This window comes from Empidonax traillii, unplaced genomic scaffold (genome assembly GCF_003031625.1).
Source record: "Empidonax traillii isolate 1590-97213 ecotype Southwest subspecies unplaced genomic scaffold, ASM303162v1 scaffold702:size1046427, whole genome shotgun sequence".
Classification (NCBI taxonomy): Eukaryota; Metazoa; Chordata; class Aves; order Passeriformes; family Tyrannidae; genus Empidonax; species Empidonax traillii.
This window is the reverse complement of record NW_020955895.1, coordinates 854,635-868,964: the sequence shown is the minus strand read 5'-3', so window position 1 is coordinate 868,964 and position 14,330 is coordinate 854,635. Positions and strand designations below refer to the sequence as shown.

The window sequence follows — 14,330 nt, the reverse complement described above, 5'->3', positions numbered from 1 at the left end:
AAGCTGCAAATGAGAAACAGAAATCTTTTCTCTCTGCATGTTTATTGGTGTACAATGAGGGAGCAAAATTCACAGGATATGTTACTGCTCATCTACTCCACGTTTCAGAAGGTCAGACATAATAAAATAAACAAAGGATTCCTTACTGCTTATCACCAGCGCTGGAAAAAAACATCCACATGAGTCAACAAACGTGCTTAATAGTGGATTTGTGAACTTAATCCACTACAGAGGCAGAACAGACAGGCTGTGCAGAAAGGGGGGTGCAGTTTTACCCTGGATTATTCACAGCAAAGACATGGAGTTGTTCTCATTGTCAGTGTAGTGGAGGTGAGACAAAAAAACCCTAAAGACCATTAAAACATTTCCAAGAAATAATACACCAGTGTATTTACACACCTTACACCTATTTATAGCTCTTTTTATGTTGGCATCCTGTAAACCACAAGGAACTACCAATTCAGTCAACTGTCAAATTAAGTCATAAGGAATTTAGCTCCTAAATACCCTTCTCTTAGCCCCTATTGCTGCTTCAAATAAGATATAAATGCAATTAAATTTTACTAGGACTTGCTAACTCATGCTGTGTTTGTATTCATATGCCAAAGCCTCACAATCTGGGTTAAAAACATGAAGGAGCATTTCCCAAAATACTCACAAAAATTAATTCTAGTAGTGACATTATTAATCCCCAATTACCTTGATGTCACTTCCATTTAAAGACATTCTATTTATGCGACTGCCATTTGGTCTGCTGGAATCAATCCAATAGATGAACTCTTCTCTATAGTCAAAGTCTACTGCAATCACATTGTTCAGCCCCTAAAAACAGGGAAAAAAAAGTCCATTTATACAAATGTTTGAATATAAATTACTGGATAACTTTTAGAATGAAATATATGTTGCACTTAGTATTCAAAAAGCTTTATTTTACTATATATTTTGAAGCAATTATCTCATTTTTCTAGGTATTACTTGTAAACAATCAGCATAAAATAAAGATTGTAACAGAAATACATGGTGACAAAGAACTGTCTCACTTCAAAAATGCAGATGATGTATGAGGCTAAGGGAAACTTCTGTGTTTTTCTTTACTATCATTAAAATGAACATTAGCAGCAAACACTTTAACTTTTGCTCAGTTTCTCTGTTCCTTACTACCTTTGGCATTTCTTTGGCAAACCAGATGAGAGAAAGAGAAATAATATAATACCTATGATATTTAAGTAATGAAAAAAAAATTCTTTAGTAATATAAGTTAATCAGGAATTCAAAATGGTGGTGTTCAAAAAAAGTTTTAATTCCTGAGTGAGGAGGTTTTGGCTATTTAGATGCTATGTTATGGGTACTGTGTATACATACACACAGACACAGAGGTAGTATAAACATACAGCGTGAAAGTCAGAGATCCAGCAGGCATCTGCGAGTCTCCCACGGCTCCAATCACAACACCAATACATTTTAAGAAAAAGTGGTGATCATATCTGAGCTACTCCTTACTCAAACAGGTTGGAAAGAGTAATCATATAATAATGGCTTTTCATCACAAATGGCAGATAAGAAAGAAGTGGGTTGCAGTCGGAGGAGGGCTCTTATTTCCTTATCTGCCCCATAACCTGCTTAACATCCCGATATGCAGTGAAATTACAATTATTCCTAATATACCAAGACATTGTTATCGATGAAATATGGAGCAGCAGTGGTAAAAAGAACGGAAGCTGTTTGTACTCCTTTTAAAACCATAATATCAGTTAATCAACTCCCTTATCAGCCCTGTGACATTCTACTCGCAGGTGGATCAGCAACCTCCCTCGTGGATGTAACGGGGATGTGCTGGACCAGCCAGCTCTAAAATAAACAACTAAGAAGAAAAATATTTAATTGCACAGAAACTTGATACATGGTTTATCTGCCATCTACTACTGTGTGATTACTGTAAATCTATCTCTTGATCAAAATGTAGAGAAAAAGAGCAATTAGGCTGCATGAATCACCACTAGAGTAATCCTGAAACAATAGAGGGTTGGAGGACCACTCATTTTTAAGAGTCCCATATCTATGTATGCAGTCTTTTATCAAAAAACCAGTTGCAGCATTACTGTGCAGCCAAACACTTTTCCTGTCTCTTTTACTATTAGTATAATTTTATCTATAGAGAAACCTCCACCCCAAATTCTTTACCAAGGAGACAACAGGTGAATGAATACAAAACATTACTGAATGCACATACTATTTAATACAATTCTGTGACATTCTAGGAACGAAAGTCAGCAATTTTTTAAAAATTTGCCTTATATCTATATATTCTATGACACTGTAAAAGTTTCCTAAGGATCCAGACTAATTAAAAGAATTTACTGCTGGCACATCTTTGGTTTCAAGTGTTTTATTTTGGGTTAGTTTAGTTTCAATATTTATCAGAATATCAATTGCAGGTAAAATATTTCTGTACATCTGTAATAGAGTTCCCTTTCCAGACATCATCTCCTCTTTCTGAGATGTCACTTAAGTCCTTCTAACATAATTTTTTGTCATGTCACGTGCAATCTGCTTTTTAGAAGGAATAGGGAAGATCTCAAATGGCATCAGCTGCATTAGTCTCTCATCTTAAACTTGTGGTTTTGTTTCTGTTACACACAGCGCAGGCTGTGATTTGTGTTCTCTTAAAAAAAGAGAGGTAAAAATCCCAAATAATGAAGGAAGATTATCTACCCTGCCTATGGAAACCCTAAGGATTTTGATGACTAGGAGTGAAGGAAATGGAAAGCAAAGAACATACATGAGACACAATTCAAACAGTTGTACTGTTTATGTATATTTGAAAAAAAAAAAAAAAAGAAAAAAAGAAAATAGAGATAAAAAGCTGGCACATAACTCAGAGAAGACTGAACCAGCTCCTGCTTTCAGCTTCTTTACTCTGAGTTCGTATGAAAAACTGTTAGAATGGCAAAGCACAGACCAAATACACAAAAAGAAGGGTGGGTTTGCTCCTCTGCCAGAGCCACTCTGGTATTTTCCATCATCCGGTGGATGTCTAGGAAAGAGCCAATCCATCATAAGGACACAAAGATGTCCTCCTGAGGGAGATACCCCCCTATGTGGTTTTGTTAGAATAGTTCCTCTTCAGCTTTCAAATCAAATGCTGTATTTGTAGGAGCAAAGGCCAGGTAGGTTCAATAGCAGAGGTATTTATCAGACCAGTGAATTAATGTGATATGGAAAACATAGATTTTCTTCAGTGGCTGGAGCTACGTGGTCTCTAATGCACTGAAGAGGAGTCCATTAAATTGAAGACTGATGATGCCCTGAGACAATCTGTCAGCACCAACCATCAAGAAAATTTACTGTTGCTCCCCTCTTTACACAGGCTTCCATTAACAGATCCACCAGCAAAAGAGGGGAGAGGCAGTGAGATGGAAATGAGAGGGAGCCAGAAGGATTTCAGAAGAACAGACAGACTTTAACATAACATTTTCTATGCTTAAATAAAGTCAATGTTTAATGCAAGATGGTTAATTTCGTAATTACTGTTGTGAAGACCTAAGCACTTCTCTTGTGACATTAAGATGCACAGCTTACTGACACAAGAAGTCACAAAGAGCCTAATTATATTAACAGGTACTAAATAATTTCCTAGTCTTACTACAAATGATTGAATATTATTCAAGGAAATTTTTAGTTTTATTAAAAAATATTTTGGACATCTAATCTGTGGTAAGTAACTACACTTAGGTGAAGCACAGAAGGAGAGCAGAAACTGCTAAAAATGTCAGCTCTGTATTTACTGGGTGACATTTTATTTTTGCTCTTTTTTTCCCATTTTTTTGCCCGTTATAATAATTTAGAGTAATTACTTTAAAAAATAGATTTATCCAAAGATATAAGTTCATGTATTGCCATAACATAAATATTGGGATTGTCTGTCTAAAAAATAGATTGTGACAGTAAGCAGCCCAAATAATACATGGCCAAATAGTTTTTTATTGTTTTGTTTGGGTTTTTTTTTACTGGAATTTACAATTTGAGCAAAACATATTGGGATGAAAGAGGATCACAAATGACATAATTTTTTAGTACATCAGAATGACTGAAGAAACAACTGCCTGAGCTTTAATCTTGTCAAATTCGGACAAAATAATCAATTTAAAGTATTACAATAACTCTGGAGATACTGCAGTTGTTCTGTGGTGCTCACAACGCCAATTGTAGGATGATGTTTCTGTCAGTTGCACACTTTAGAAAATAAAAGTATTGAGTTAAACTTAGAGCATGGTACTATGATTATACCTGTTTCAACAAAGTGTAGTTGGATCCATCAGTGCTAATTTTTCTTATTTCATGATGATCAGCCAGAATTAAGAAAGGTTCCTCATCTAAACCCCGGGAGAAAGAATATATTAGACTAGCTTTACGTTAATTTATGGAAAATCAGGAATACAATGCTGAAATACAGATGATTTGAAAAATAAATGTTACATGCTCTGATCAATGTTATGGATGAAAGAAATATTTAAAACATTCAAATGTTCTAAGAAAGATCAATGATGCAGTATAAAAATGAACAAAGCAATCAATTAGTATATCTTTCCATGTAATTTAACTGTTTTGCCTTTTCGATATGGGAACCATACTGTATTTTATCCTAATTAAATGTCAGAGATTAAATTTGAAATATATTTCATTCCATATGTTTTATTCTCAACATTTACTTTTAAATTATGAATTGGTATGGTTGCAAACTAAGCACTTTTGACCACTGTTTTTTGAGATTTCAATACTCTGAACAGTCTGGTGATAAAGAAACAGCTATCTGTAAAAACCTTGATTCTCTAATTCTGAACTGAAGCTAGATTTGACTTTTTAAACCCTGGATTTCTAATTTATAAAAAAAATTACCTTCAGATACTCACTCATGCCATCACTTACTTTGAAATATCTCTCACTGGCATATATAGTAGTAAAAATAATATATTTTTTAAATCTGTCTTTATTTTAGCTCTATTAAGAGAGACCTCAACTAAAATTTTAAAAAAATACTACCAATGATAATTCAAAATGTATTAAAGGTCTTGTATCTACTGCTCATACATTCTAGAATGTAATGTGTTGCCCAGCCTATTCTATTGTTGTACTGAACATATTTGCATTTTATGCTCAACTTTTGAGATATAAATGACTTGAGGCATCATCCTCAGCCCTGACTGCTATTGCTGGTGGTATGTGGAGAATGGCTGCAGCGCTCTGTTCTGGTGTAAAGGCAATTTAGGCAAAATATTCAGCCTTAGGCCAAACATGCCCATGTTGGCATCTCCTTGCAGCAGAGCCATTCTTGCACAGCACTCCCAGCTTTGTCATGGTCACTTCTCAAATTTGATGTATTAACCTCTCCAAAAAAACCACTTCTATGATGTGCCTCAGCTTCCCTTCTCATCTAAGTGATCTGTGGCTTCTAAATGTACAGGTGGCTTGCAAGGTGGGGAGATAGGAACAGAACAAAAAAAAAAAAAAAAAAAAAAAAGAACAAAACAGCTGTGGAATTTCTGCCCTCTCCAGTGTTTCCTCAGTTTACTCAGGGAAGCACCTGAAAGTGGATTATGAGGCAGACAGAGGTTCCAGCCTTCTTGTCATTAAGAAAGAAAAAAAAGATTGCCTGGGCTGTGAAGGAAACCCAGCAGAACCCAGCAATGGGTTTCTGTTCCTTTCCTGTTGATATTTTGGTTTTCCTTTCACCGATCCAGCCAATCCCACTCACTGAGGCACATAAAAATAACATCAGAGGGGTGAGGAAATAAGCAATGCTCTTATGTATCTTGAATTTCACTGTGTAATACATATAAGACTGAAGGAATTCATATGCTATAAGAATAATAGAGTTTGCATTTTCTATGACTTTTCTTGCTCCTTCTTTTCACATGAAGTCTGACATATGTTTTAATACTCTTAAGAAACCAGAAATATTTTAAACACTTACAATCATATTGTTATCATGTGACTCAGAAGTAGAACTAAGTGATGCATTTTAACTTTCCTAATACTTTTTCTAATAAAGTTATTAATTCAAACTTTCATGATCCACTGTATCTATTTACTACAAATGATCTGAGAACAATACATACTAAAAATATAGCTTATCACAGTCAGATATTGAATCACATTCCTATTTTATATTGAAGAAGTAGGAGATTCAAAGTAGCTTTGTTTATCTTGCAGAGAAAGGTAACACAGACCTTGGGGCTAAGGTTTTTCACAAATTATTTTGGATACAGCAGCGGATTATAAGTAAAAAATAAATAATAATACCTGAAAGGGATTTGCAGCCATTGAGGTTATCAGGCTGTATTTCATACCCTTCTGCACACAAGCATTTGTAGGTTCCATATGTATTGATGCACTGCTGGCTACAGGGAAATCCAGATGAACATTCATCAATATCTACACATGTTTTGCCATCATCCTTCAGGAGGAATCCAGGCCAGCATTTGCACTGGGAAAGGAAACCAAACACATTCATTTTTAATTTCTCATTGATTCTGTTTATCATCTTGGGTACTTTCTACTCAATATGTTAGCATCATAAACTTTTTATGGATCTCATTTTTTCAAGTAACATCTTAATTACATTATTGTTTATATAGTTTACAGGGAATTTACATGTTCCCTCTTGTCATCTCTTTATCTTGAACTCTCTAGTCTGTTGCCTCCTGCCTAGGACACAGTTTCAGAGGTTTAAATATTTTTAGAGTTAAGCCATGTTGAACAGATTTTATTTGGTTTTCAGTGGGCAAAGATCCCAGAAAACACCCTTACATGCAGAAAACCAACAGTTTTATTCTGTTTCTAAGGTGATTTTACTTTGTTTAAATATTTCTGTAATTAATAATGACCTGCAAGAAAGCAGAGAAAACCACTATTCCTGCTATTTCCTGCTATGTATCTTCCTTTTTTACACTTGATTTTCAGTATTCTCTCTATATATCAATATGTTTTGTTGTATTTAAAGCATTGCATGATCTTTTCCATAGGTTTAAATTATGTATTGCACCATTTCCTAAATATCACTGACAATTGTTTCCTTACAGGAAACAAAAATTTGAATGCTCTTGTTATGGTAGGTAAGCTACTTTTTTTACAATGAATTACCACACAGTGGAGCTTTATTATAATCACACAGTAGTTAAACATTTAAGAACTAAGAGCTTGCATTATATTACACCACATTTTGTAATTATTCACCTTGTATCCGACAGGAAGATCCTGACAATCCTGCGAACAGCCACTAACTTTCTTACTGAGGCATTCATTAATGTGGCAGCTTTTCTCATCAGAGCCATCACTACAATCCTCTTTGTTATCACAAACATCACTTTGAGGAATGCACTTGCCATTTTTGCACATAAAAAAAGAGCTGTTACATGACTGCTCTGGAAAACAAACAAAAAAAAGAGAGCAACAACTTGGTGTCATCTATTAGTATTTGGAATTAATTTTCTCATGGATCTATGTGTGGATGTGAGATGAAATAATTGTGCAAAATTTGAATGTTTATTAATTATTAATAACATTATAATATCTTTTCATTTTTCATTGCCTTTAAAGGTTATTCCTCTTCTGGAAAATGTGTGAAGACTTCAACTTACTACTCCCTCCTACATATTTGTTTTCATACAATGGAAAATCCTCTACATTATCTTGGCACAAAATACAGCTCTACAGTTTACAAAAGTTAAAAGGCGTGGCTTCTCTCCTCTGTGGATGCTGAGGTGTTTAGTAACATGACCGACTGAATTCTGATTCATTTCTTGTCTAATGATACGTATATGTGTTTTTCTCTGTTTGGCAAAACTTGAATTCAACATTTCACCTACATTCAGATCCTTCAAATTACAATTAGAACATTTACATATAAGGCAGGTATGTTGCCTCACCTCAAAGCAAATTAGTGTTTTCCATCGAAATTGATGTAAAGGACCTGGATAAAGTGCAATAAAATCCTAAGACATAGACAGAAGAATTGGTCTTTGAAAAAGCCACAAAAGAGAATACCATGTGCAGACCAAGACTAATTTCCCTCTTAAAAACCAATCAGACCTTGGCCAGCTTATTATTGTGAGTGGAAAATATCTATAAAGTCGATTGCATTTGGTCAATAATTTAGTAATAAAATTGAACTAGTGCTTATTATTTATAGTGAGACAAACTTTACATCCCCTTTTATATGATCTGCTTCTGTGTGACAAATATCCTAATCACAGTAAACATTTTCAGAGCAAGACAGAAAATTTGGCAATTATTACATTAGTAAAATCTTATTTTAGTATAACAGGATTTATATATTAAGGAAGTTTCTGTCATCTTATGCCACAGGAAACTGTGGCTTCAACTTTGTGGACTGAGGTTTTGGATGCTCAGAAAACATTCTCCTTGCAAGATATAAGCAATATCACCATGAAAGCGCTGCAGATTTAAGCTGTGAGGTTTTACACTTGCTGAACTACAACCCTAAACCACTGCTCTCCAAAAGAGAAAGGTCACACGTGTTATCAAAAAAAATTAAATACAAACCTGAACTTTTGCATTTGATGTTGAGAGGTGCTTCATCAGAATGGTCTGGGCAGTCAAAATCCCCATCACATTGCCACTGGGAATTTAACAGGCATCTTCCATCAGCACAGGTGAACTCCCCAGGACGACAGTGGCGATATCCTGGAAATACAGCAACCAGTGACTTCATCTTTTCTTTCACAGTGTCAACATAAAATTCTGCATGTTTCGAGGCAATGTAAATAAAATTATCTTTTGCTCCATAAAGACATATAAAACACTATATGCTCATTCAAAAGTGCACTGTATAGTCATGATACAATACACAGAAACATATGAATAGTAAGATTAGGTTATTGCTATTTTTTTGTTAGTTACTAGGATTTCATTAAAAAGACAGGTTTATACAATGGAGTAAAAAGAAATTTTCAAGGATTAGAATGATTGTAATTTTAAAACAAATAAAAGAACTGAGTGCTTCAATCACCAGTCCCATTTTTATATTATTGCTGAATAAAACTGTAGAAAACAAAAACAAGAGATATGCCTTTCAATGATACAAATGAAGAAAAAAAAAACAACCAAAAAACAACAAAACCTAGATTTTTAAATATATGCCATTAATTCAGATTTTAGCAATACATTTCAAACTGAATTTCACGCCAGCTCTGCTGCTGGAGAGTACCTGGGTTGTTCAGCTATCAAGATGGAAAAGGTCTAGCTCTACAATGTAACAGAGCTGTGATCAGGCTACCTAGTTTGCAGTCAAACCAGAAATCACAAGTTTAAAATCTTGATTAATTAGGTGGTTCACTTTTATATCCTGACAACAGGTCGAGAAGTCTGTTTTGGGAATTTGACTCCTACTCTCTACAAGTAGTTCCCTTTCCCATTAAAGAATGGAACCCTTTCCTAAAATTAGGGTATAACGAGTTTACTTTATTAGTCCCACACTAAGGTGTGTGTTTGATTACCAGCTAACAGAAAATTGCATTGAAGCAGCGCAGCACGTAACAAGCATTGCTGCAGATTTCAGTTTACCCAGTAGAAATTAAATAGAGCCAGTGCCTGAGGGCAGGTCCATACTGTAATTAGATCAGGAATTTTTACATCTTTTGCTCCTGTTGCTGTTTTCTCCTTCTTTCTCTTTCCAAAGGTCTGACAAAATTACACTATTTATTTGTCAGTATGTTAAGTGGCATGTACACTTTTCGTGCATGTATGTGATGCTATTGAAAATAAATTAAATACACCAGCAAGTGATTATTAAAAAAAGAACAACATAAAAAACTCCAAACCATGTATTTCCAAAGCTTGTGACTATTTAGTTCTAAATAGTTATTTAGCTATGGAAGACCGCTTCCCAAGCAATATTGGATCAGAAATATTATTATGATAAATATAGATATTGTGATAATAGATTAACAAACCCACAATGAGTCACTTTCTATACTGGGTTCTGGCACACATAAACTGTTACCAACAGGGGAAATAGTTTACATTTTTGTTACTGTGTGGATCTGTTCTCACGGCCTTTTTTTTTGGCCAAAGAATCTAGAAAATCACTGTAATTATTAAATCAATAACCTGCTTCAGTCCTGATTTGGTTTAAACTCCCTGAACTAAGCAGTTCACCCCTACCCCTACCATCACAAACTGCTCCTTTCGAAACACCCTTTAGTTTACAAAAGAGAAAAGCAAATGGAGTTTGCCGGGAAAGGCCTGTTTGATCCCTTCCTTCTTCAAGAGTCCAGATGCCTACACGAGCCAAGAGCACAGTAGAATGAAACAGCTGCTAGTGAGAAACAAATACCCACAGTAGATGAATTTCGGGATTTCACTTCACCCTTGCATGTTCAACTCATTACGTATTTTACTAAATGCAAACATCAAGAATGTTTTTCTTGCAATCTTTGGCTGTTAACTCTCCTCATTCATGCACATACACTCCAAAGGCGGTGTGTACAACAGAAACATCTAAAACACGTACCCAGCTATTTTCTGCTGTGGTTCTCATTTCTGGAGCACATATAGTAGCAAATAATCAACACAGATTTTATGGCACAAAATCATCCATGATAAAAAAAAAACAAACCAAAAAACCCCAAAACAAAACCCAATAACGTGTCTTTTTTGAGGGAACATTTGCTCTATATTTTCCATAAATATTATTTCTATAGATTCATATTTCTGAGTATGGCACAGATATACTGTATAGATATTCACATAGTATATAAGAACACCAAAATTCATGTGAATGGTGAAAATTAAACATTCATCAATGGTTTTAGTTGATATTCTTTAAACTCCAGTGATAATCATGACAGAGATGTTTTATTATTTAATAGAAAAAACACATATAGAGACAAATATAAAAAAATATAAAAATATATATACATAATAAGCAAGAAATTCTAGAAAATACATTTTTAAAGTCTGTTAAATGTTATTAACAATCAACTGTAAGACACTATAGGAAATAATTTGTCATTGTAGTTCCAGATCCAAGTAAATATTAAGCTCTATTAATGCACAACTTAAAAGTCAAAAACAAAACAATTAAAAAAAGAAGAGCTTTCCTTTTCAATTAGTGACTTAAAACAACAGAACCTGAAAAATGCCTTACAGTTAAAAGTCTGAAATTTTTGTATTTACTCTATTTTTGTTATACTTGCCACATTCCAGAGATTCATCTGATCCATCTCCACAGTCATCATCGTGGTCACAAACAAACTGTTTGGGAATGCAGACCTTGTTATGGCACATGAAAGCATTCTCATCACAAGTGTTATTAGGAGCTAAGGAAAAGACAGTACATAAAAATAAATGAAATTGAGAACAATAAGATATACAGCCAATGTTCTTACACAGAGATGACATGAGAAGTAGTTAGTTTCAGCGGATTCAATGGAAATAACTGTAACTGCTTAGTCATAAAAAAGCATCGCACAATTCAATAGCAGAAAAAGCTACTCATTACCACAGAGAGCTGGTGTAAGGATGGCTAAAATCTCCTGTAATCCAAAACAGAAAGGCTTCAGAAGTTGATGCTGTCTACAACTAGCCTAAGGTCTGCTTCTGAGGAAAAGAACATTTGGGAAGTAGAGATGTCCTTCCTATGTTACTCTGCTCCTTAACAAATGCTCTTTGAAGTCCATAAGCACTCAAAATATATAGAACATATTTCTATACCATTTTTATAAGTTAATTAAAAAACAAACAAAACAAAACAACAAACCTCGATGAAACTATTACTGAACTCCTGACACTTTTAATAGAAACATATCTCAGAAGACTGAAAGTAATAGTCTGTAGGGCAGTAGTTGTCAAGATCTGAACAATTATCCAGAATAAATTGAAGACAGAACTGCATCTCCCTTCTTGATGCACAACTTCCCTGACAGGAGCAGCAGCATTTTCTTCAGGAAGAGCAATAAAACAGCATAGTCAATAATGTGCTAATTTTCATTAGGAAACACGCTGCATAATGTCTATGACGTGATAAACATACTGATCTTCAGCTGCTGTGCCTCAGTCTGTATCAAGAGAGCCTGATGGTGTCAGGCTGATTAAAACACTGAAGGATTCTGGTATGTGTGCTCACATGTGGGCCATCAATCTTTAGCAGCAATCTTGGCAGTAAAAGGGTTCAATACTGCAGGAACAAACAGCATCAGGATATTATAAAGGCAAAAGGACCAAGGAAACAAATAAGTTTTTTAACATGCAGACATACCACAGCCTGCTGTGGACAGCTCATCACTTCCATTGGGACAGTCTCTCTCACCATCACAAAGCCAGTGCCGGGGGACACAGGCGTGGGAGCCCAGGCAGCTGAAGGTGTCTGCTGCACAGGTCACTGAGCCTGGAAAAACACGAGGTGGGAGACTTAAACATAGAATCGTGGAATATTCTGAGCGTGAATGTCCTAACTGAGGTTTTTATGGTAACGGGTAATGATCAAATACAGGGGTTTATTTTAAAGTACCATCAGACATGATTTTGTTCTGCATATTATGACAAATGTACTGACTAAGTCTTAAAGCAAAATTCTGACAATCTCCTATTTCTTCCACTCTTTCCATTTATTCAGTCTCTTAATAATCTGCAAGGAAATTTAATTTCCCACACTTCATGAAAACTATCCAGGAGAGTAACTTTTCAAACTAGTTTTGGTCTGTGTGTTTGTCTGCATGTTTGGACTGACTAAACAAAGGAACTGATTTTGTAAACCACATAATTCTTGAATCATCAGACTATTCCAGGAGGCCAAAGGTATTCAAAATTTTCATGAGTCAGTCCCATATAGAAGAGAACAATGTAGAACAAGTACAAAAGTAGTGGGAGTAAAAAATATCTGACAGTTCTAATTCAAATAACTCCACGTATTTTTACTTGACTATCTTTTTTTTTTTTTTTAAATGGGTTATTCTAGAGATAACAGTATTTCCTAGGATTAGTTTTACTGTGTTTGGAAGTAAATTTTTGCACAATCTATCACTTAATGTATTCTCTTAGATAAGTGAAATACGTTTCACTAAAGAATAGATAATGCATTTTCTACTAATTTAATTAAAAATTAATATAATACCAAGATATTAAAAGATCATTTTCCTGTCCTATTTATTCAAAAGTGGCAACTTTTGGTTACTTATGTACATCAGCCATTTTTTGATACTTCTGAAATTAAACTTCATGTTAAATAAATACTGATTTTTAAGACTGAAAAATCTGAAGTCATGATCTCTCTTATCCTCTTGCAGTTCAAGTCCATCTCCTGTTCCTAAGGAAAAATTCAGCCTTAACTCTCCCCTCTTCATAACTGGTAGAGATCTTCCCCTCTTCGAGAGATGGTCTACAATTTTATTGGTGAGCTTTCTTCTAACAAGAGATCTACAATGTGTTGCAAGTCAAGATATCAAAAGTAGTTAATTCTGAACAACCTTAAAAGAAAAAAAAAACATGCCATCTTATAGTGACACTTTGCAATTTGCTGGTATTTGTTTTCATCTCCATTTTTCTATTCCTACTAAGCTTCAGGCCCTCATGTCTCTTAGGGTTTCACACTGTTCTATATTATTCTCAGAAGAGATGCTTGTCTTCTCAGCAATACCATGAAAACTGTATTGTAGATGGATGTCAGCTTGAAATCAGTGTACTAATTAACATTTTGCCATATAAAACTAGTATAAGTTCCACCTCCATCCTTTTCATTTGATGACATTTCTACATCTGTTTGATTAAGCCACCACAAATCTGAACATAAGCTGATTTCTTCTCTGTCTGCTTAACACTTTCAGCACTGTGGTACCACACAGGAAATACTGAATAAAATACTCTTTGTTGAATGAAATTTAAAGAGAATTTCTGAAAAGGAACAAATATTTAAAAGTTAAATCTTAAAATACAGCATAGTTGACAATGGAACCAATGTATAAATATCATGAAATTGTGACAGTATGACTTGACACAATGTGATTTTCTTTTGAGAAGAATTCACTAACTTTTCCAGTCCACCAAGCACCAGCATGAAAACAAAATTTTCTAATCCTTATACAACTTGAAGGCTTTGGGAATTTGAGAGGAATTTTATTCTTATATGGTGCTGGAAGAAAAAAATGCACACACCTTTAGAGTCTTCAAGCACGTACCACTGAAATGTGTAACTCAAACAGGGATTTTACCTCAAGGGTGGGAACTGGAGAAAAGTTTTGTTGTGCTTTTGCCCACACTGGTGTGCTATTCATATCTTTACTGACAGAGCACACACAAATCATACAGTCCCCATA

General features: G+C 34.7%; 1 protein-coding gene across 6 annotated transcripts in view; it reads right to left on the bottom strand.

Annotated features, from left to right (window-relative positions):
- LRP1B (LDL receptor related protein 1B) overlaps positions 1–14,330 on the bottom strand; it is a 671,639-nt gene that overhangs the window by 103,410 nt on the left and 553,899 nt on the right. For all 6 annotated transcript variants that reach the window (XM_027900055.1, XM_027900058.1, XM_027900056.1 and 3 more), the window contains exons 51-57: positions 12,278–12,406; positions 11,217–11,339; positions 8,563–8,703; positions 7,234–7,421; positions 6,301–6,484; positions 4,288–4,373; positions 700–822 (exon numbers count right to left, since the gene is read on the bottom strand). In XM_027900055.1, coding sequence (XP_027755856.1) covers positions 700–822; positions 4,288–4,373; positions 6,301–6,484; positions 7,234–7,421; positions 8,563–8,703; positions 11,217–11,339; positions 12,278–12,406 — 974 coding nt within the window. The remainder of the gene's footprint in view (positions 1–699; positions 823–4,287; positions 4,374–6,300; positions 6,485–7,233; positions 7,422–8,562; positions 8,704–11,216; positions 11,340–12,277; positions 12,407–14,330) is intronic.